This window comes from Bufo bufo, chromosome 7 (assembly GCF_905171765.1).
Source record: "Bufo bufo chromosome 7, aBufBuf1.1, whole genome shotgun sequence".
Classification (NCBI taxonomy): Eukaryota; Metazoa; Chordata; class Amphibia; order Anura; family Bufonidae; genus Bufo; species Bufo bufo.
The window spans coordinates 222,828,171-222,850,114 of record NC_053395.1 but is presented as its reverse complement, the minus strand read 5'-3'; the positions used below and the strand labels follow the sequence as shown (position 1 = coordinate 222,850,114).

Sequence of the window (21,944 nt, the reverse complement as noted above, 5' to 3'; positions counted from 1 at the left end):
AGACAGTATCGCACATGATAGGCTTAGATACAGCATCTCTGTAGGCAGTATCTCACATGACAGGCTTAGATACACCAGCTCAGCAGATACACTCACACATGACAGGCTTAGATACACCAGCTCAGCAGATACACTCACACGTGACAGGCTTAGATACACCCGCTCAGCAGCACACCATCCCCCAGACTGCTGACTTGTGGGTTTCCTCTTCTCTCGGTGATGTGTCTTCTGTTGCAGCCGGAGTCGGTGGGAGGGACAGGAGGACATCGCAGGACGTCCCCTCAATCCTGAAGACAGAAGTCATCTCTGACCGGATCACTCCCACCGCAGAGAGGATCCAGAGGGCGCAGAGTTCAGACGCCCCCGGAGATTACCTGCATCCCCCATCCCAACTCGGGTACAGGGACACTGGCAGCCTTTGAATTGTAAGTCTTCTGTGTTTGAGAAGGTCAGACACTGATGTAGCAGAGCTGAGCTTGTCATTGAATTTTTTGCACTATGTGTACTTCTGCTTTGTTACAATGTAACAGTTACTCGCAGTCCTATGTAAAACCATACCCTTGTAATATCACCATAAGTGGTGGAAACTGACAAGACAAGCTCAGCTCTGCTACATCTGTGTTTCTCTATCGCCAGATGGCTGTTGGTATTACTAGGTTTCCTGGTCAGTAAGACTTGTGATGTTTTGTACGACTCCGGGGGCGATAACGGGATGAAACTTGTGCCGTATATTTAGTCTCTGTATAACGTATATATGTTGTGCTTCCATTCCTTGTCGTTTCCAAAATAACTGCTTGTTGTCAGGGAATTGTGAGCATTCTTACTTGTATTCCGTCTCAGGCAGCTGAAGGTTTGTTCTAATGCGTTAGTGCAGGAAATCCCCAGCGACAAGGACCTTTCCAGACACCACCCACAGACTGGTGTGGCGCTGTTTCTGCAAGAAAGCAGCCATGTTTTTCTAATCATGGATCCCTTTAAAGTGCTCTTTCAAGGACTTTAAAGGGGTATTCTGCTTATAGAAAGTATAAGGGCTCGTTCACGTGAACACGTGCTTCCCGTTTCCGTATTGCGGACCGCATTTGTGGATCCGCAATACACGGGCACCGTTCCGTGGCCATTCCGCATCACGGATGCTGACCCATTCATTTCAAAGGGTCTGCAAATCCGGAGATGCAGAACGGAACGGAAGCACTACGGAGGGCTTTCTGGGGGTTACGTTCCGTGCTTCCACAACGCAAAAAGGATATAACTTGCTCGATCTTTTTGCGGAACGGAAGGATCGCGGACCCATTCAAGTGAATGGGTCTGCGATCCCCAAGCGCCTGTCCCACGGATGGTGCCCGTGCATTGCGGACTGCAATTTGTGGTCCACAGCGCGGGCACAGCCTTCACACGTTTGTGTGAATGAGCCCTAACCCTGTGGATCCTCCCTGAAAAGGATGGAGCAACAACTGGTCAGAATAGTGCACTGCCGCTCCATTTATTTGTATGGGACTGCCGGAGATAGCCTTTGTATTCGGCTATCTCCGGCACTCCCCATACAAATAATTGGGGTGGTGGCGGCGTGCTTTTCCCACCAGCTTTCTATACCCAGAATACCCCTTTAATATTGATGACTGACAGTCAGGCACGGAGCCGGGTCTGGCACTTTAGCATAGTCCCATTCAAGCCCTGCAACTTTCTGGTCGAGTTTGTGTTTCAATTCCTTCCAATTCACATGATTTCTGCTTGCTTTCAGTGAACAGGATCGTTCTTGTTTACATCCAGAGTCTGAAAACCTGTACAGACCTAATCCATCTTACAGCTGAGGGTTTGTTACCATTGTACCCAGTCTACACAATCCTCCGTAGGCTGATACATGTTACCTGCCTTGATACATTGTAACAAATTATCAGGACAGTAGAGATGTGTGCTGCTGTTGCTGCTGTGTTTAGACTCGATATAGTTGTAACAAATCCTCAGCTGTGAGCAGTTATAGGTTTTCAGCTTCCGGATGTCTACATTGTTTCCACGTTCTCTTGGAGGAAGCAGAGATCTTAAAAATGGTGAAGAGCTGAGAGTCTATTAGAAAGTGGCAGAAGTGACTGTTACACAAGGGTTAAACCTCATTTCTTCACCTCCTATGGTTGGACCTGGGTGATATCGAGTTTGTCAGAAAACTGCACGAAGATGTCAGGGAATCGCACAAGTAGCAATTCCATGACCGGTATCTGTAATTGAGATCATGGAACGATTTGATGATGATGATGTATAAACTGGAGAAGTGATAAAGTCCCCACCAGATAATCATAAATCTTCGTCCTGTCCGCTGCTTTGCATGGAGACAATGCTCCCTCATGTGGCGGGAGGAGATGTGAGACGTCCGGTGCAGTATGGATCACACATCCACCATGAAGAAAGTTTATTTCATTGTGCTGGGTAATTGCTTGGACTAGTTTTAGGTTGGAGCAGCAGAGCACAGCGCTCCTGTGCCTCATGAGGTAATACACAGTGTCAGTGCTCATGGGCAACCCTATGATAAGCCTGCAGGGCAGAGGGAGTCTCACATTCACTGCCCTATGCAGAATACAAGCTGCCATTTCCAGAGAGCCTCTGCAGAATACAAGCTAACATTTCCAGGGAGTCTCTGCAGAATAGAATACAAGCTGCCATTTCCAGGCAGCCTGTGCAGAATACAAGCTGCCATTTCCAGGCAGCCTCTGCAGAATACAAGCTGGCATTTCCAGGCAGCCTCTGCAGAATACAAGCTGCCATTTCCTGGCCCCCTCTGCAGAATACAAGTTGCCATTTCGAGGGAGCCTCTGCAGAATACAAGCTGCCATTTCCAGGCAGCCTCTGCAGAATACAAGCTGGCATTTCCAGGCAGCCTCTGCAGAATACAAGCTGCCATTTCCAGGGAGCCTCTACGGAATACAAGCTGGCATTTCCAGGGAGCCTCTGCGGAATACAAGCTGCCATTTCCAGGGAGCCTCTGCAGAATACAAGCTGCCATTTCCAGGGAGCCTCTGCAGAATACAAGCTGGCATTTCCAGGCAGCCTCTGCAGAATACAAGCTGCCATTTCCAGGGAGCCTCTGCAGAATACAAGCTGCCATTTCCATGGAGCCTCTGCAGAATACAAGCTGCCATTTCCATGGAGCCTCTGCAGAATACAAGCTGGCATTTCCATGCAGCCTCTGCAGAATACAAGCTGGCATTTCCAGGCAGCCTCTGCAGAATACAAGCTGGCATTTCCTGGCAACCTCTGCAGAATACAAGCTGCCATTTCCAGACAGCTTCTGCAGAATACAAGCTGCCATTTCCAGACAGCTTCTGCAGAATACAAGCTGCCATTTCCAGACAGCCTCTGCAGAATACAAGCTGGCATTTCCTGGCAACCTCTGCAGAATACAATCTGCCATTTCCAGACCGCCTCTGCAGAATAGAATACAAGCTGGTATTTCCAGGCAGCCCCTTGTATTGTGTCCACAAGAGCTGCTGTGGGATCAAGACAATCTCAGGGAGAGAATTCTATAAGAATCCCAGACATCTTTTGCAACACTTTAATATTATTTGTGTTCCTTTTCCTTCCCCTTTTTAAGCTCTCTGCTTGATGTCAGTGAATAGGAACATGCATGCAGAATTTCAAAACTGAGAGTTTTGAATCACAGCTGAGAGTTTGCTACAATATTTCTCTGTGGTTTTGATATCAAGACTATACACTGCAGCAAACTTCAAGAAACCTCAGGTTTGGGTGAGTTTTCAGTCTCTTGCGGTAAAATGTTCTCATTCACTGATGGTAAGCATAGATCTTGAATACAGCTAGGAACTGCAACCTAAAGTCACAAGACAGAAACCTTTTCTGCGGATTGAGGCTTACACAGTTACACAAATCTCTGTCCTCTGACAGCCATTTTCAATATCTATGGTTGCTGTCATTGAAAGGGGAACATTCTTGGCTACAGAGAGTGAAGACCTATCCTGGGCTTTCATTTCTCTCAGCTGAGGGTTTGCTACAATCGTATGCAGCCTAGACAATCCTCTGTGAACGAATCCCATTGGAAGCCCAGATCTCTCTGCGGTCCTGATCGTTTGCTACAGTGTCTGGCTGCTGAGCTGTTTTGCTCACTGACTGGATACAACTGTAACAAACCCTCAGCGATGAGATGTGTTGGGTCTCTATAGGTTATCAGTCTAAATGTTTTGAACCCCAAATCTTGGAAATGAGGAAAAACTGAAACAGAAAATCTATTAGAAAGTTGCAGAACATTATAAAAAATGTACATAAAACCAGAAAATTCTTAAACGTCACTTCAATACTTTTTCTGGATTTGAAGCTAGTCGGGCATGCTGGGAGTTGTAGTTTTGTAACAGGTGGAGTTGGAGAACACTTCACAAAACCACAATAATAATTGCGTGCGCTCTTTGTGCCGCAGCTTGGTGTGACGTGGCCCCTGTGAATACAGAGGGCCCCGCTGAACATCCAGTTTTAGCAGTTTTGGGCTGGAAGTTAATTATTTGCTGTGCGTTTTCCGGCCGCGTGTTTACCTTTCTTTTATAAGTAATAAATCTGTTTGCAAATCGGTTTAGCCAGAAAGCGGCATTCTTCCGGACTCCTAGAAACTGTATTTACCTTCCCAATGAATCTGCGCCATTTTCCGCATGTTACCAGATATTGCTACATCTCGCCCTACACGCCAGGAGCGCCGCTCTATAGGGAAGGTAAACATTAAGCCGCCTCCTGTCACACCTCATTACTCCGATGTGAGCCTGCGGCATCGCTGCCGAATTTATGGAAAATCCCGGAACTGAGACGTTTCTGCGGCTACTGCCAGTAATGACGTCATGATGTAATGTACTAACGTTACATTATGGGGAATGTAGTGCAGTATGTCCTAGGCTTAGATACACAGCTCAGCAGACCGTATCACACGTGATAGGCGTAGATACACAGCTCAGCAGACAGTATCGCCCATTATAGGCTTAGATACATTGTCTCAGCAGACCGTACCACACATGATAGGCTTAGATACATTGTCTCAGCAGACCGTATCACACGTGATAGGCGTAGATACATTGTCTCAGCAGACAGTATCACCCATTATAGGCTTAGATACATTGTCTTAGCAGACAGTATCGCCCATTATAGGCTTAGATACATTGTCTCAGCAGACCGTACCACACATGATAGGCTTAGATACATTGTCTCAGCAGACCGTATCACACGTGATAGGCGTAGATACATTGTCTCAGCAGACAGTATCACCCATTATAAGCTTAGATACATTGTCTTAGCAGACAGTATCGCCCATTATAGGCTTAGATACATTGTCTCAGCAGACCGTACCACACATGATAGGCTTAGATACATTGTCTCAGCAGACCGTATCACACGTGATAGGCGTAGATACATTGTCTCAGCAGACAGTATCACCCATTATAGGCTTAGATACACAGCTCAGCAGACAGTATCACCCATTATAGGCTTAGATACATTGTCTCAGCAGACTGTATCACACGTGATAGGCTTAGATAAACAGCTCTGCAGATAGTATCACCCATTATAGGCTTAGATACACAGCTCTGCAGACAGTATTACACATAGGCTTAGATGCACAGCTCTGGAGACAGTATCACACGTGATAGATACACAGCTCATCAGATAGTATCACCCATTATAGGCTTAGATACACAGCTCAGCAGACAGTATCACCCATTATAGGCTTAGATACACAGCTCAGCAGACAGTATCACCCATTATAGGCTTAGATACACAGCTCAGCAGACAGTATCACCCATTATAGGCTTAGATACACAGCTCAGCAGACAGTATCACCCATTATAGGCTTAGATACACAGCTCTGCAGACAGTATCACCCATTAAAGGGGTATTCCCATCTTAATGATCACTGTTAAATCTGTTAATGATTTAACAGGGATCATTTTTCTAAATATATTTAATTAACTAATTCCCACCCCTCAGAAGAAAATTTAAACATATACTTACCTGACTGTTGTCTTCCGTCTCCCCTGGTTACGGCCACCGCTCTTCTCAGGAATTGCGGTGGCCGCGCTTGCGCAGGCGACTTCTTATCTTCTCCCGGCCGGCCGCGCGCGGTCCCGAAAGCGCACGCCGAGGCTGCGCATGCGCTATGGTGATTTCTTCCTGGCCAGTATAGTATAGTATACTCGCCAGGAAGAAGTCACCAGGGCGCATGCGCGGCGGCGTGCGCGTTCAGTCCAGCGCGCAGCCCGGCCGGGAGAAGACTTCAATCAAGATGGAGCCCGCCCCCTGCCGAAACCAGGAAGTGGACAGCGCGCCAGGAGCAGGTAAGTATGAAACTGCGTGATGAGAATACCCCTTTAAAGCTTAGATACACAGCTCTGCAGACAGTATCATACATTATACGCTTAGATACACAGCTCTGCAGACAGTATCATACATTATACGCTTAGATACACAGCTCTGCAGACAGTATCATACATTATACGCTTAGATACACAGCTCTGCAGACAGTATCATACATTATACGCTTAGATACACAGCTCTGCAGACAGTATCATACATTATACGCTTAGATACACAGCTCTGCAGACAGTATCATACATTATACGCTTAGATACACAGCTCTGCAGACAGTATCATACATTATACGCTTAGATACACAGCTCTGCAGACAGTATCATACATTATACGCTTAGATACACAGCTCTGCAGACAGTATCATACATTATACGCTTAGATACACAGCTCTGCAGACAGTATCGTACATTATACGCTTAGATACACAGCTCTGCAGACAGTATCGTACATTATAAGCTTAGATACACAGCTCTGCAGACAGTATCATACATTATACGCTTAGATACACAGCTCTGCAGACAGTATCACACATTATAGGCTTAGATACACAGCTCTGCAGACAGTATCACACATTGATGAGCTGTGTATCTATCATGTGTAATACTGTCTCTAGAGCTGCGTATCTAAGCCAGATAGTATCACACATTATAGGCTTAGATACACAGCTCAGCAGACAGTATCACACATTATAGGCTTAGATACACAGCTCTGCAGACAGTTTTACACAGGCTTAGATACACAGCTCTGGAGACAGTATCACACATGATAGATACACAGCTCATCAGATAGTATCACACATTATAGGCTTAGATACACAGCTCTGTAGACAGTATCATACATTAAAGCTTAGATACACAGCTTTGCAGACAGTATCACACAGTATAGGCTTAGATACACAGCTCAGCAGACAGTATCGCCCATTATAGGCTTAGATACACAGCTCTGGAGACAGTATCACACATTATAGGCTTAGATACACAGCTCTGGAGACAGTATCACACTTTAATACACCAGCTACATTGCTCATGCTCCTGATTACTGTATAATGATATGTAGGAGCATTACATGATGGGAGTTATAGTACCGTGTGGATTCCTACAGACATGGCCAGCAATGTGAAATTCGGATTCTAACCCACAGTCCACAGAATGCGGTTCCTGCAGAGTACACAGACGACACACGGGGTGAAGGATGGCTTCTCACGTGTAATTTATTGCTGGTGTTTTTTCTCCACTATTGTGTTTTTTTGCAGTTAAATCGCCGGCTCCAACTGTTCTCTGAAGGTCTATGGGAAATATGAAACAGAAGACACACAACAGCTTTTTTGCTCCTGGGGTTTTTGTTCATTGGGTGGCTTTTTTTTGTGTTTATGGCTTCTTTACATCTTGACATCTACCATTACACAGGGAAAGGAGGATCTCTCCTCTTCTCCATGCCGGCTGAGACCAGAGCCAGGTGAAGAGGGGGCCGCTTTAATCTGCTCTATAGCAGCCAGAGACATTAGCCTGGCCTTCTTTTAAAACAAAAAAATCTAAATGATAAAATCCCTAGATTGTGTTGCTCACCACCATACAGTCGGAAGCGGAACCTTTAGAAACCAGCTTTTATGGCCTGCAGACCTCACTCCCGACCCCAATTCTAAAGGATGGATCTCTGGCTGTATGGCAGCTGGCACCGCAATCCACATCTTGTCCTAAAGCTTCAAGGAAAATCCTGGCTGCTATACAGACTAAGGCCTCATGCACACGACCGTATTTTTTCACGGTCCGCAAAACGGGGTTCCGTTGGTCCGTGATCCGTGACCGTTTTTTCGTCCGTGGGTCTTCCTTGATTTTTGGAGGATCCAAGGACATGGAAAAAAAAGTCGTTTTGGTGTCCGCCTGGCCGTGCGGAGCCAAACGGATCCGTCCTGACTTACAATGCAAGTCAATGTGGACGGATCCGTTTGACGTTGACACAATATGGTGCAATTTCAAACGGATCCGTCCCCCATTGACTTTCAATGTAAAGTCAGGAGTTAATATACCATAGGATCGGAGTTTTCCCCAATCCGATGGTATATTTTAACTTGAAGCGTCCCCATCACCATGGGTACGCCTCTATGTTAGAATATACCGTCGGATTTGAGTTAGATTGTGAAACTCAGATCCGACAGTATATTCTAACACAGAGGCGTTCCCATGGTGATGGGGACGCTTCTAGTTAGAATATACTGAGAACTGTGTACATGACTGCCCCCTGCTGCCTGGCAGCACCCGATCTCTTACAGGGGGCTGTGATCCGCACAATTAACCCCTTAGGTGCTGCACCTGAAGGGGTTAATTGTGCATATCATAGCCCCCTATAAGAGATCAGGGGCATCCAGGCAGCAGGGGGCAGATCCCCCTCCCTCCCTAGTTTTAATTTCATTGGTGGCCAATGCGGCCCCCCCCCCCCCCCCCCCCTCTATTGTATTATTTTCATTGGTGGCACAGTGTGCGGCCACCGCCGCCCCCCCCCCCTCCCTCCCTCTGTTGTATTATCATTGGTGGCCAGTGTGCGGCCCCCCCTCCATTGTATTAATATCATTGGTGGCCAGTGTGCGGCCACCAATAGGGGGGCGGGGGGGGGGCCGCACTGGCCACCAATGAAATTAAAACTGGGGAGGGAGGGGGGTCTGCCCCCTGCTGCCTGGCAGCCCCTGATCTCTTATAGGGGGCTATGATATGCACAATTAACCCCTTCAGGTGCAGCACCTGAGGGGTTAATTGTGCATATCATAGCCCCCTATAAGAGATCGGGTGCTGCCAGGCAGCAGGGGGCAGTCATGTACACAGTTCTCAGTATATTCTAACCTGAAGCGTCCCCATCACTATGGGAACACCTCTGTGTTAGAAAATACTGTCGGATTTGAGTTTTCACGAAGTGAAAACTCATCTCTGAAAAAGCTTTTATGCAGACGGATCTTCGGATCCGTCTGTATAAAAGTAACCTACGGATCACGGACGCAGATGCCAATCTTGTGTGCATCCGTGTTCTTTCACTGACCCATTGACTTGAATGGGTCCGTGAACCGTTGTCAGTCAAAAAAATAGGACAGGTCCTATTTTTTTGATGGACCGGAAACACAGATCACGGATGCGGCTGCAAAACGGTGCATTTTCCGATTTTTCCACGGACCCATTGAAAGTCAATGGGTCCGCGAAAAATAACGGAAAACGGCACAACGGCCACGGATGCACACAGGGGTCGTGTGCATGATGCCTAAGAGAGAGGAGGTTAAAGCAGCCTCCCTTCCGCTGGCTATGGCCTGAGCCTCCTTGATATTGCAGTCCCCTCGCAGCCACTATGGCTGCTACAGCAGTAGTGTCAGCCCTGGACAGAAGAAGAGGTTTATGCTAGTAACCACCATGAATAACCTCCTATGCCCGAGCCTCCACCTGGGCATGCACCTAGGTGATGGCGCTCCTCCATTGCTGTTTCCGCTTACTGTTTGCTGATTAGAACAATCTAAGTGAACGCTTCTTCACTGGCAGCGGCTATAAAAAGTCCATTCCCGGCACGGATGTTTATGCATTTTGCCTCCAACGCCCCATAAAGAAGGGAGAATTTTTTAGTCTTTTTATGGCTCTGGACCCATCCCTGACCATAAAGCAAGCTGTTGCTATAGTTTTCTAGGAAAGCCATTTGTGACCAGGGTAAGACTCGTAAACTCAGTGAAGAGAAACAGATTTTTATCCTCAGCCCTGCATGACTGCATCACCCATCGTTATACTATGTAATGACTGGAAATGGGGGGGGGGGGGGGGGGGTTGGTTAATCCTGGGGCTCCCCTCCCCAGCCATGACATGCACACGTACAGTATACATATGGTCGTGTTTAAAGCTCATGACACTGAGGCTGAATATGTCCATAGTCGTGTCTCTCCTGGAATAGGGGGGGAGGGGGGGGATCCTTTGCACCCCAGGAGAACCACAAACTCGGCTCTCTCCGTTTCTTTTCCTTCTTCTGCACCAAGACGCCTCTGCACATAATCGGAGGGAAGAATCAGGGAGGTGAATATCTGTGTGTCTGGTCTGAAGTCTCTAATGGGGTAGATTAGGGTCAGTAAAGGGGGGGGGGGGGCTTTGGTCAAGGGATCTGGTCACGGGTCTGTTTTTTTTTAAGTTTGGGCTAGGGTCAGTATTTTTTGAAGGTGTCTAAACTTTATATTTTTGAAGGTGTCTGGTCTGGGATTTCTATGTTTTAAGGGGTTGATCTTGTAGAGGTCTGGTTTGGGATCTATGGGTCACATTTTAAAAAAAATATCTAAAACAAAAACAGATTTTTTTGGGGGGAGTTTTTTTTTTGCCCACAGCAACCAATCACAGTGAAGGCTGCGCTGTGATTGGTTGATGTAGGCAACAAAGACAGTTTCACAAATGCTCCGCTTTATATTTTTTGTAGAATGTCTGGTCTGGGGTCTGTATTCTTTGGGGAGTCTGTATTTAGGTGTCTTATTTGGGGTTCTGGGATTTTTTTTGAGTCTGGTCCAAGTTCTATATTTTTCCGGCAGAACGGTCTGGGGGTTTATACAATTTTTGGGGTCTGGTCTCGAGTCTGTGTCTTTTAGGGATCTGGTCTGGGGTCGGTATTTTTGGGGACTCTGATGTAGGTTCTATATTTTTATTTATTTTTTAGGAGGTTTGGTGTGTGTATTTTTAGGGGTCTAGACTCTACAGAAGGACTGTTTTAAGGTGAGTGGTCTGGGTTCACTATGTTTAGGGGGTCTGGTTTGGAGGTCTTTTTTTTAGAGGTTCTAGGGTCTATTTTTAGAGTCTGGTCTGGGATCTGTGTTATTATTGGGGTCTATTTGCAGTTAGGAGTCTGGTGTGGTCTGCATTTTTTGGAGGGGGGGGCTGAAAAGGGTCATATTTGCTATTTGTGATTCCAATGCCATATGTTGGGGACATGTCATATTTAAATGGGTGGCGCATAAAGCCCCAATATTTTGTGCTGTGTGCAATGCATGTTGTGCCTCCCTCTCAAATCTGCCTTATGTCCCTTCCTAAAAGTTGTCAGTCATCGTGCTGCACAATTTCATAAAAGCACTTTGTTTTTCAGCACCCAAATAACAGTGTCAATCATGTTGTGCCACACAGAACATACCTTACCACTACTATACAATACCCGGTGCAGACGTAATAGTGGTATAAAGTACATAATACTATTATACTGTATAATAGCCAGTGCATATATATTAGCACCATATAGTGCTCGAATAATACTGCTAGTAACATTTCAATAAAGAGATATACACTAACATTTAACAGGGTTTTGTTGGGGGTAAGGCTCCTGGTCTTGCAGGGTAGATACATGAGCACAGGTGTTTATAAGGCCACCATGAGGCCTCTTTCACACGAGCGTGTCCGGATAAGGTCCGGATGCGTTGCGGCAAACCCGCGCGAGTAGGTACCCAATTGCAGTCAGTTTTGACTGCGATTGCGTTCCATTGTTCAGTTTTTATCGCACGGGTGCAATGTGTTTTGCACAAAAACTGAATGTGGTACCCAGACCCGAACTTCTTCACAGAAGTTCAGTTTTGGGTTCAAGGTTATGTAGATTGTATTATTTCCCCTTATAACATGGTTATAAGAGAAAATAATAGCATTCTGAATACAGAAGGCATAGTACAATAGGGCTGAAGGGGTTAAAAAAATATATATATATTTAACTCACCTTAATCCACTTGATCGCGCAGCTCGGCATCTCTTCTGTCTTCATCTTTGAGGAATAGGACCTTTGATGACGTCACTGCGCTCATCACATGATATTTTACCATGGTGATGGATCATGTGATGGACCATGTGATGAGCGCAGCGACGTCATTAAAGGTCCTTTTCCTGCACACAGCAAAGAAGAAGACAGAAGGAGATGCCGGCTGCGCGATCAAGTGGATTAGGGTGAGTTAAATTATTATTATTTATTTTTTTAACCCCTCCAGCCCTATTGTACTATGCATTCTGTATTCAGAATGCTATTATTTTCCCTTATAACCATGTTATAAGAGAAGATAATAATGATCCATCCCGATTGTCACCTAGCAACCGTGCGTGAAAATCGCACCGCATCTGCACTTGCTTGCGGATGCTTGCGACTTTCACACAGCCCCATTCACTTCTATGGGGCCTGCGTTGCGTGAAAAACGCAGAATATAGATGCGTGAAAATCACCGCTCGTGTGCACAGCCCCATAGAAATGAATGAGTCCGGATTCAGTGCGGGTGCAATGCGTTCACGTCACGCATTGCACCCGCGTGGAAAAAGTGAATAGAAGTGAATGGGGCTGCGTGAAATTCGCAAGCAAGCAAGTGTGGATGCGGTGCGATTTTCACGCATGCTTGCTAGGAGACGATCGGGATGGGGACCCGATTGTTATATTATTTTCCCTTATAATGTGGTTATAAGGGAAAATAATAGCATTCTGAATACAGAATGCTTAGAAAAATAGGGCTGGAGGGGTTAAAAAAATAAAATAAAATTAATTTAACTCACCTTAATCCACTTGTTCGCGCAGCCCGGCTTCTCTTCTGTCTTCTTCTTTGCTGTGCAGGAGGAAAATGATCTGTGGTGACGTCGCTGTGCTCATCACATGGTCCGTCACATGATCTATCACCATGGTGATGGACCATGTGATGAGCGCAGTGATGTCATCAAAGGTCCTTTACCCAGGTCCTGAAGAAAGAAGAGATGCCGGCTGCACGAACAAGTGGATTAAGGTGAGTTAAATATATATTTTTTAACCCCTCCAGCACTATTGTACTAAGCATTCTGTATTAAGAACGCTATTATTTTCCCTTATAACCATGTTATAAGGGAAAATAATTACATCTACACAACCTTGAACCCAAACCTGAACTTCAGTAAAGAAGTTCGGGTCTGGGTACCACATTCAGCTTTTTATTACGCGCGTGCAAAACGCATTGCACCGGTGCGATAAAAACTGGGGACGCTTGTCGGGGAGGAGTATGCCAAAGTGGAATAACAGTACAGATTGAAAAAAAAAGGCGAATATATTCTCTATATTGCTATAACTTAGTTTTTTAGAATATTCGTCATATTTTAACAAAGTTATAGCAATATAGTGATTATTCGTAAAATACACATATAGACTGCAATTTAGCTAATATAGTGCTATAGTGCTTTTTTTCATAGTCGTAATTTTTTTTCTCTTATGAACTTCAGAGTTGAAGAAAAATTAAAAAACTTTGAAAAAAAAGGTTATAGCACTATATTAGCTAAATTGCAGTCTATATGTGTATGTTACGAATATTCGCTATATTGCTATATATTTGTTTTTTTTGAATATTCTTCATATTCTAAAACAAGAATATATAGCAATATAGCGAATATTCGCTAAATACAAATATAGAGCAAATTAGCTAATATAGTGCTATAATCTTTTTTTTTTTATAGTCTTATTCTTTTTTTCTCTTAACTTCAGATTTGGAAAAAATGTACACTATAAAAAAAAATATTATAGCACTATATTAGCTTAGCTAAGTTAGTTTGTATTTAGCGAATATTCGCTATATTGCTATATATTCTTGTTTTAGAATATGAAGAATATTCTTAAAACGAATATATAGCACTATATATTCTTTTTTGATCAACTTCGCGTTACGAGATTTTTACAATTTAGATTAATCGCAATCGCGAGAATAATCTCTAATACGAATATTCGCGAATATGAAACAAATATTCTAGCAAATATTCGCGAAATATCGCGAATTCGAATATGGGATCTGCCACTCATCACTAGTGACCACTAGAAAGAGGAAAATGGGCACCAGTAGCGGTCCATGCTGGTGGCAGGCCTTGCAGAGATGAGGAAAGAGGTTGTTCCACCATTGCAGGTTGACTTCATATCCTTTATCTTCTTCCTTTCAGTGCGTCCATTGCAAATCTCCATTGCTGTTTCTGATCCATCTGGAGAATGTTCTCAGAGCCTCAGTTAAGGACGTGCCATAGTCGTTGACTCTGTGAGGGATGGAGTCAGATGAATCTAACAATTCATCAAATTTTAAAGACCAGGAGAGGCTGATCATCCTGCTATCCAGCCCTCTCTCAGCATTCATCATTTTCTCCAACCTTTTCATCATCATTGGGATCGTGTTCAACAGGAAGTTACACAATACGGCCAACTACTTCTTCCTCAGTCTGTTGTTTGCCGACTTCTTCACCGGGGTTCTCCTGCCCTGTATCCCTCGGATGAGGTTCAACAAGGACCTGGGTTATAATGGCTGTTTTCTTGCCTTCATATCTCCAAACTTCTTCTTTCTGTCATTCTTGGTCAACTTGTTGATGGTGCACTATGAGAAGTACCTGTGCATCATCTACCCTTTGCACTATCGGGAAATATGGGTGCACCGCTGTGTCCCTCTCTCCCTGTTCTTGGCGTGGACTTTGCCGTTGGTGTTCTCTTGCCTTCCGTTGCTGGGTTGGAATAATTGGGCAAACAACTGCACCTGCTCCTATAAGCATGTGTTCCCAAACGCTTATATATACCTGGAGACGTATGGGGTGGTCATCCCGGCCATCTTGGCAATGAGCTTCATCACCATCAAGCTGCTTTCAGTGGCCAGGAGGCAACTGAAGGAGATCAAGAAGCTCCACCGATCAGTGCAGAGGGAGGTGGTGACGGAGATGGAGCGCCAAATGGACTTGAGATACGCCAAGTGTATTGCCATCTTCTCCTTGACTTTTTTCATCTGTTGGGTTCCTTACATTGCTCTTCTTCAGGTCTCAGTGCTGGCCATCGAGAATTATGAAATCAGTATATGGATTGTCCTGACTCTTACATGTGTGGGGAGTGGCAGTGCTGCTGTCATCCCCGTCATTTTGGGATTAAGTCACCGGCAGTACACTGAACTCTGGAGGAACCTGTGCAAAAAATATTGCCAGTGCTGCTGCAAGCCCAGAGGGAACCCAACAAGTCACCACCATGACATGAAGAGCAAGGAAGAGACTCTGGAGGATGAATTAACTTCTGTGGAATGATGACATGGTGCCATATAAGACTTGACAGCTGGGTCCACTCTTAGTGCCAGGCAATGCTTTAAGGTAGTTCCAGAGATGGCACTCTTCACTAATGGGTGGCACTAACTTCCAATATGCCAAGATTAAGTTATTATCAACACAATTGTGAATGTTAGGTTCCTATATTTGGTGATCTACTGATGGGGACCCTCACTGGTTCCTGAACTCCTTCAGCACTGGCACCTTACCCTGTATGCCCAACACATCACCTTTAAGGGAGGTTTCCATGGGGGAAAAAAACTGCTGATTTATTATCTATGTGTAACCGGTGGTGGCTCAACTCCTGCCGATCTGTATAAAGAATGGACTACTGTGGCCCAATGGCCACCAAAGCCTCTCCAATGTCAATCTAGGCATGTAGGTGCATCCATAAATTGGTACTGCAGCTTCGCCCCATGCAATTAGAAGTGTAGGTCTAGGACCCCAATGTAAAGCCAGTCAGCACCCCTCGCCTACCATATGCCATTGGTAATAGTGGTGTCATCTCATGTGACAGTAGAAGTAGAAGAACGCCAGACCATAGGAGTCAAGCGTGTGGACAACAAGGGGCGCACTTTCACAACCGGTTGTTCAATAAATTTAAATTTATTTAATGATGACACGTTTCGGGGTACCGCTGACCTATCATTATGTGCCCCCCTGATAGAGCTGTAACAGGGAGTATACCTGCTTCTACCGAACAGCCCCCAACAGTGCCAAAAAGGGCTAATAAGAAAGCACTTACTGGTTGTGGGCAGTCACATGATGAATCACATGATGCTTCTCAGTACTGCTGAGTGGCTGGGAGAAATCATGTGATGAGTGTTATTACCATGTGACTCCACAAACAGGAAGTTCTTCTTTTTTAGCCCTTTTTGACTATTTTGCGGGCTAATTAATGGATATGATTGTACACACTATTATAACCCTATGATGACATCACACGGGTACCCTTATTTTAATAGGTCTAGTACATACTTTCTAGCTGGTGTTTGCAGGAGATTAACCACTCCCCTATTAGGCTAGACATGCCCATTTCATCATAACCACACCCCTTTACATGCCGTGGCGCCACCCCTTCCTCAGCGCTTTCCTGCTGGGGGTCTGATGATGTCACACCACTAGGGACTAGTCTTCTAGAGGATTCCTCAGCACCTGAGAGATTTGCCTACTTTTCCAGGAGTCTGGGAGGTCTCCCTGTGTTTAGGGAGAATTGCTATAGTATAGTCTATTATATTGATAGGTAACCTTTAAATTGGTGGCCCTTATGATGACATCATAAAGGGGGGTCTCCTGCTTGAGATCCGCCTCCGTTATCCACAGCCACTAACAAATAGTGATTTTTTTTCTGGTGGTCGCTGCTATTAGGGATGGAAACTGTGGCATCTGCCCAAAGTGCCCCAGTAAGGTATAGGAAATGGGATTCTCCAAAACCAGGCAGCCCCATATAAGGGAGCAGCTCTTGTATGATGGTTCTTCAGTCAGACCGTTGCATCTAGTTGCTGAGCGAGGTACAGACTTTTCCATCTCCTTCGTGCTTCGATGTCCTGTCCATGCCCTTGTGAGCAGCTGGACTCTGTCATGGAGGGGAATCTACAAGGTCTACAAACAATGAAGCTACTCTGCGCGGGATAAACAGAAGTTTCTGGAGGGAAAGACCTTCTTCCTGTTCCTTCATTGTATTGGGTCACTCAGGCTGTTGTGATGTCATCAGTGCATTCTCTATGTCAGGGATGCCCAACCTGCGGACCTCCAGCTTTTGCAAAACAACAACTCCCAACATACCCTGACAGCTGCAGAAGAGTCAAAGTGTATCAATCTATGACATAGAGTCTATGTCATAGATTGATACACTTTGACTCTTCTGCAGCTGTCAGAGTATGTTGGGAGTTGTAGTTTTACCAAAACTAGATGACCCGGGTTGCAGATCATGGTCCTAGAAATGTTTAATGTCATTGTTAGCCATTGTCTTTTGTATTGTTTTTCCATTTTCATGACAACCATTATGTTCTGTGTGCCAAAACTTGCCATTTTGTTACATTTATCAGAATTATTGGTTTTGTAGATCTGTGAGATTATTTTTGTGGTAAAAATGTTCTTAGAGCCTGATTTTTTGACACCCCGCTTAATTTCTATTAAATGACGGTTTATTGCTTTAACACAACTTCTGCTTTCTAGTATCAATCAATTTCCCTTGTAAATTGGGTAAATACTCAGATGGATCTGATGAGTAACGTAATTTGTATGAGATGACAGGGTGGAGAAGGTAAGACCAAACTGAAATAATTACTGTCATACTGCTGCCCCCTATGTAGAAGAATATAACTACTATAATACTGCCCCTATGTACAAGAATATAACTACTATAATACTGCTCCTATGTACAAGAATATAACTACTATAATACTGCTCCTATGTACGAGAATATAACTACTATAATACTGCCTCCTATGTACAAGAATATAACTACTATAATACTGCTCCTATGTACAAGAATATAACTACTATAATACTGCCTCCTATGTACAACAATATAACTACTATAATACTGCTCCTATGTACAAGAATATAACTACTATAATACTGCTCCTATGTACAAGAATATAACTACTATAATACTGCTCCTGTGTATAAGAATATAACTACTATAATACTGCCTCCTATGTACAAGAATATAACTACTATAATACTGCTCCTATGTACAAGAATATAACTACTATAATACTGCTCCTATGTACAAGAATATAACTACTATAATACTGCTCCTATGTACAAGAATATAACTACTATAATACTGCTCCTATGTGCAAGAATATAACTACTATAATACTGCCTCCTATGTACAAGAATATAACTACTATAATACTGCCTCCTATGTACAAGAATATAACTACTATAATACTGCTCCTATGTGCAAGAATATAACTACTATAATACTGCCTCCTATGTACAAGAATATAACTACTATAATACTGCCTCCTATGTACAAGAATATAACTACTATAATACTGCCTCCTACGTACAAGAATATAACTACTATAATACTGCTCCTATGTACAAGAATATAACTACTATAATACTGCCTCCTACGTACAACAATATAACTACTATAATACTGCTCCTATGTACAAGAATATAACTACTGTAATACTGCTCCAAAAAGGGGAAAGCAGTCGGCACTCCTCTGGCAGAGTCGTGGTGCACGCGTCCAGGGTATGAAAAGCCCACTTACAATATGGAACAGAAGACCGGCACTTCACTTGTGAAGTGCCGGTCTTCTGTTCCATATTGTAATACTGCTCCTGTGTATAAGAATATAACTACTATAATACTGCTCCTATGTACAAGAATATAACTACTATAATACTCCTATGTACAAGAATATAACTACTATAATACTGCCTCCTATGTACAAGAATATAACTACTATAATACTGCCTCCTATGTACAAGAATATAACTGCTATAATACTGCCTCCTATGTACAAGACTATAACTACTATAATACTGCCTCCTATGTACAAGAATATAACTACTATAATACTGCTCCTATGTACAAGAATATAACTACTATAATACTGCTCCTATGTACAAGAATATAACTACTATAATACTGCTCCTATGTACAAGAATATAACTACTATAATACTGCCTCCTATGTACAAGAATATAACTACTATAATACTACTCCTATGTACAAGAATATAACTACTATAATACTGCTCCTATGTACAAGAATATAACTACTACAATACTGCTCCTATGTACAAGAATATAACTACTATAATACTGCTCCTATGCACAAGAATATAACTACTATAATACTGCTCCTATGTACAAGAATATAACTACTATAATACTGCTCCTATGTACAAGAATATAACTACTATAATACTGCTCCTATGTACAAGAATATAACTACTATAATACTGCTCCTATGTACAAGAATATAACTACTATAATACTGCCTCCTATGTACAAGAATATAACTACTATAATACTACTCCTATGTACAAGAATATAACTACTATAATACTGCTCCTATGTACAAGAATATAACTACTACAATACTGCTCCTATGTACAAGAATATAACTACTATAATACTGCTCCTATGCACAAGAATATAACTACTATAATACTGCTCCTATGTACAAGAATATAACTACTATAATACTGCTCCTATGTACAAGAATATAACTACTACAATACTGCTCCTATGTACAAGAATATAACTACTATAATACTGCTCCTATGCACAAGAATATAACTACTATAATACTGCTCCTATGTACAAGAATATAACTACTATAATACTGCTCCTATGTACAAGAATATAACTACTATAATACTGCTCCTATGTACAAGAATATAGTTCTTATATAATTCTGCAGAAAGAGGAGGTTTCTAGCCAGGAAAATTGAATAAAAGTGAAATATTTATTGAATCGTCTTTAGAATCCCTTGGTACACCACACACAGGAATACAACAACACAATATTAACACTTTTTCGGATACTATATGCGCCCTTAGTCATACTGTAGGAGTTCAGAATACCGTACTCACAACTTTTTAAATGTGCACCGGAATCATAAAGTCAATGATGGACACCGGGGTGGAGCAGAAGATATTAACCCTTATATTCCCTTATGATATACAAACCTTCCCAATAAAATATAAAAAACAAAGTATATAAATGTAATCCGTGTCTATAGTCTCCGGATCTAGGAAGATCAATGTGATATATCCTGTTTTTTAATGATTAGTTAAGTTGATGTGCTTTTAGCCCTTTTTCAGGCTCCTTGCATGAACTGTTATGATGTCTGCTGCGGTTTCCGTTTTTGGGGTGTCGGGCCGGTCCTTTGTACCTGCAGATGACACCAAGGTGATAGATGCAGCTTTATCTTATCAGTGATTGCCATCTTATCTCCGCAGTGATCACCATTAGGCTCAGTGGTTGCTGGGAACATATGGTCGTGTGCAGACCTGGTGGCTTTCTTCCATCTCGGACATGTAAGGGGCCCATTAGTCACGAGCCGTATTTCATCACCTACAGTGCGGGGTGTGGCCTCTCATGATTCAGCGCAGGCAATGAACTTCAGATTGGATGGAAATCAATTTACTGATTGGACGCACAGAGGCCGCCATGACCAGGAACATGTCTGCTAAAAATCAACTCTTGTTCAGCTTTTAGCCAGGTCTAGGGGGCAGCTGTATTCCAGGAGACATTGTTTGTAGCTGTGCTATTTATTCACAAGGTCACCCCGGCTTTATAGCGGTGCATAGCCCCTGCACTCTCCCTCTATGGATACATTTACAACATCCACTCTTTTCATTCTGGGATTACTTTGTAGCTTTACAGGGTCGAGGTATCTATGTTGACCTTTTCATAGCTGCTTTTTGCAATCACCACAGTCCACCTGCTCCCTCCAGGACCGCTGCAAGGAGAAGGGCAGCACTAGGGCAGGAGGACGTCATTAAAACAGCTCCACATCTCTATCTATTGCTAGAAAATGGGGGAGTGCCTTGTTTTCTTGGAAGGTGTTTCATACCTGATTTTCTAGCTTTTCAATCCGTAGAGCAGGGGCTGTGCAATTCTACAACGCTCGGGTGACTCTGTGACAAAATTATTATTTCTCCAGGGAAAAACAATGGCCCCTGTGCCGAAAGATCTGCTATGTGAGGACCCCTGCAAACAGCTCCCTATAGCTTAGCCTCCTTGGAGAGTGAGGCATTGGGACTAATTACAGTTCTCCTTAATTTTCTATGATTTCAGTAAATTTTTCAGCACTTCTGTATATATATTAGTAAGGTCCAAGATAGCAGTGCTTAATGCTGTATCTAATCTATATTGTGCTACCGTCTGCTGAGCCAATGTACCTAAGCCTGTCATGTGTGATACTGCCTGCTGAACTGTATATCTAAGCTTATCATGTGTGATACTGCCTGCTGAACTGTATATCTAAGCTTATCATGTGTGATACTGCCTGCTGAACTGTATATCTAAGCTTATCATGTGTGATACTGCCTGCTGAACTGTATATCTAAGCTTATCATGTGTGATACTGCCTGCTGAACTATATATCTAAGCTTATCATGTGTGATACTGCCTGCTGAACTGTATATCTAAGCTTATCATGTGTGATACTGCCTGTTGAACTGTATATCTAAGCTTATCATGTGTGATACTGCCTGCTGAACTGTATATCTAAGCTTATCATGTGTGATACTGCCTGCTGAACTGTATATCTAAGCTTATCATGTGTGATACTGCCTGCTGAGCTGTATATCTAAGCTTATCATGTGTGATACTGCCTGCTGAACTGTATATCTAAGCTTGTCATGTGTGATACTGCCTGCTGAACTGTATATCTAAGCTTGTCATGTCTGATACTGCCTGCTGAACTGTATATCTAAGCTTATCATGTCTGATACTGCCTGCTGAACTGTATATCTAAGCTTATCATGTGTGATACTGCCTGCTGAACTGTATATCTAAGCTTATCATGTCTGATACTGCCTGCTGAACTGTATATCTAAGCTTATGTCTGATACTGCCTGCTGATCTG

General features: G+C 43.4%; 1 protein-coding gene across 1 annotated transcript; it reads left to right on the top strand.

Moving 5' to 3' along the window:
* The first annotated feature begins 302 nt into the window (after window positions 1-302).
* On the top strand, window positions 303-17,645 carry GPBAR1 (G protein-coupled bile acid receptor 1). The gene is made up of 2 exons (XM_040441288.1): window positions 303-425; window positions 14,250-17,645. Exon 2 carries the CDS (start codon window positions 14,349-14,351, stop codon window positions 15,357-15,359), a length of 1,011 nt encoding a protein of 336 aa, XP_040297222.1. The 5' UTR covers window positions 303-425; window positions 14,250-14,348; the 3' UTR covers window positions 15,360-17,645.
* The last annotated feature ends 4,299 nt before the right edge of the window (window positions 17,646-21,944 follow it).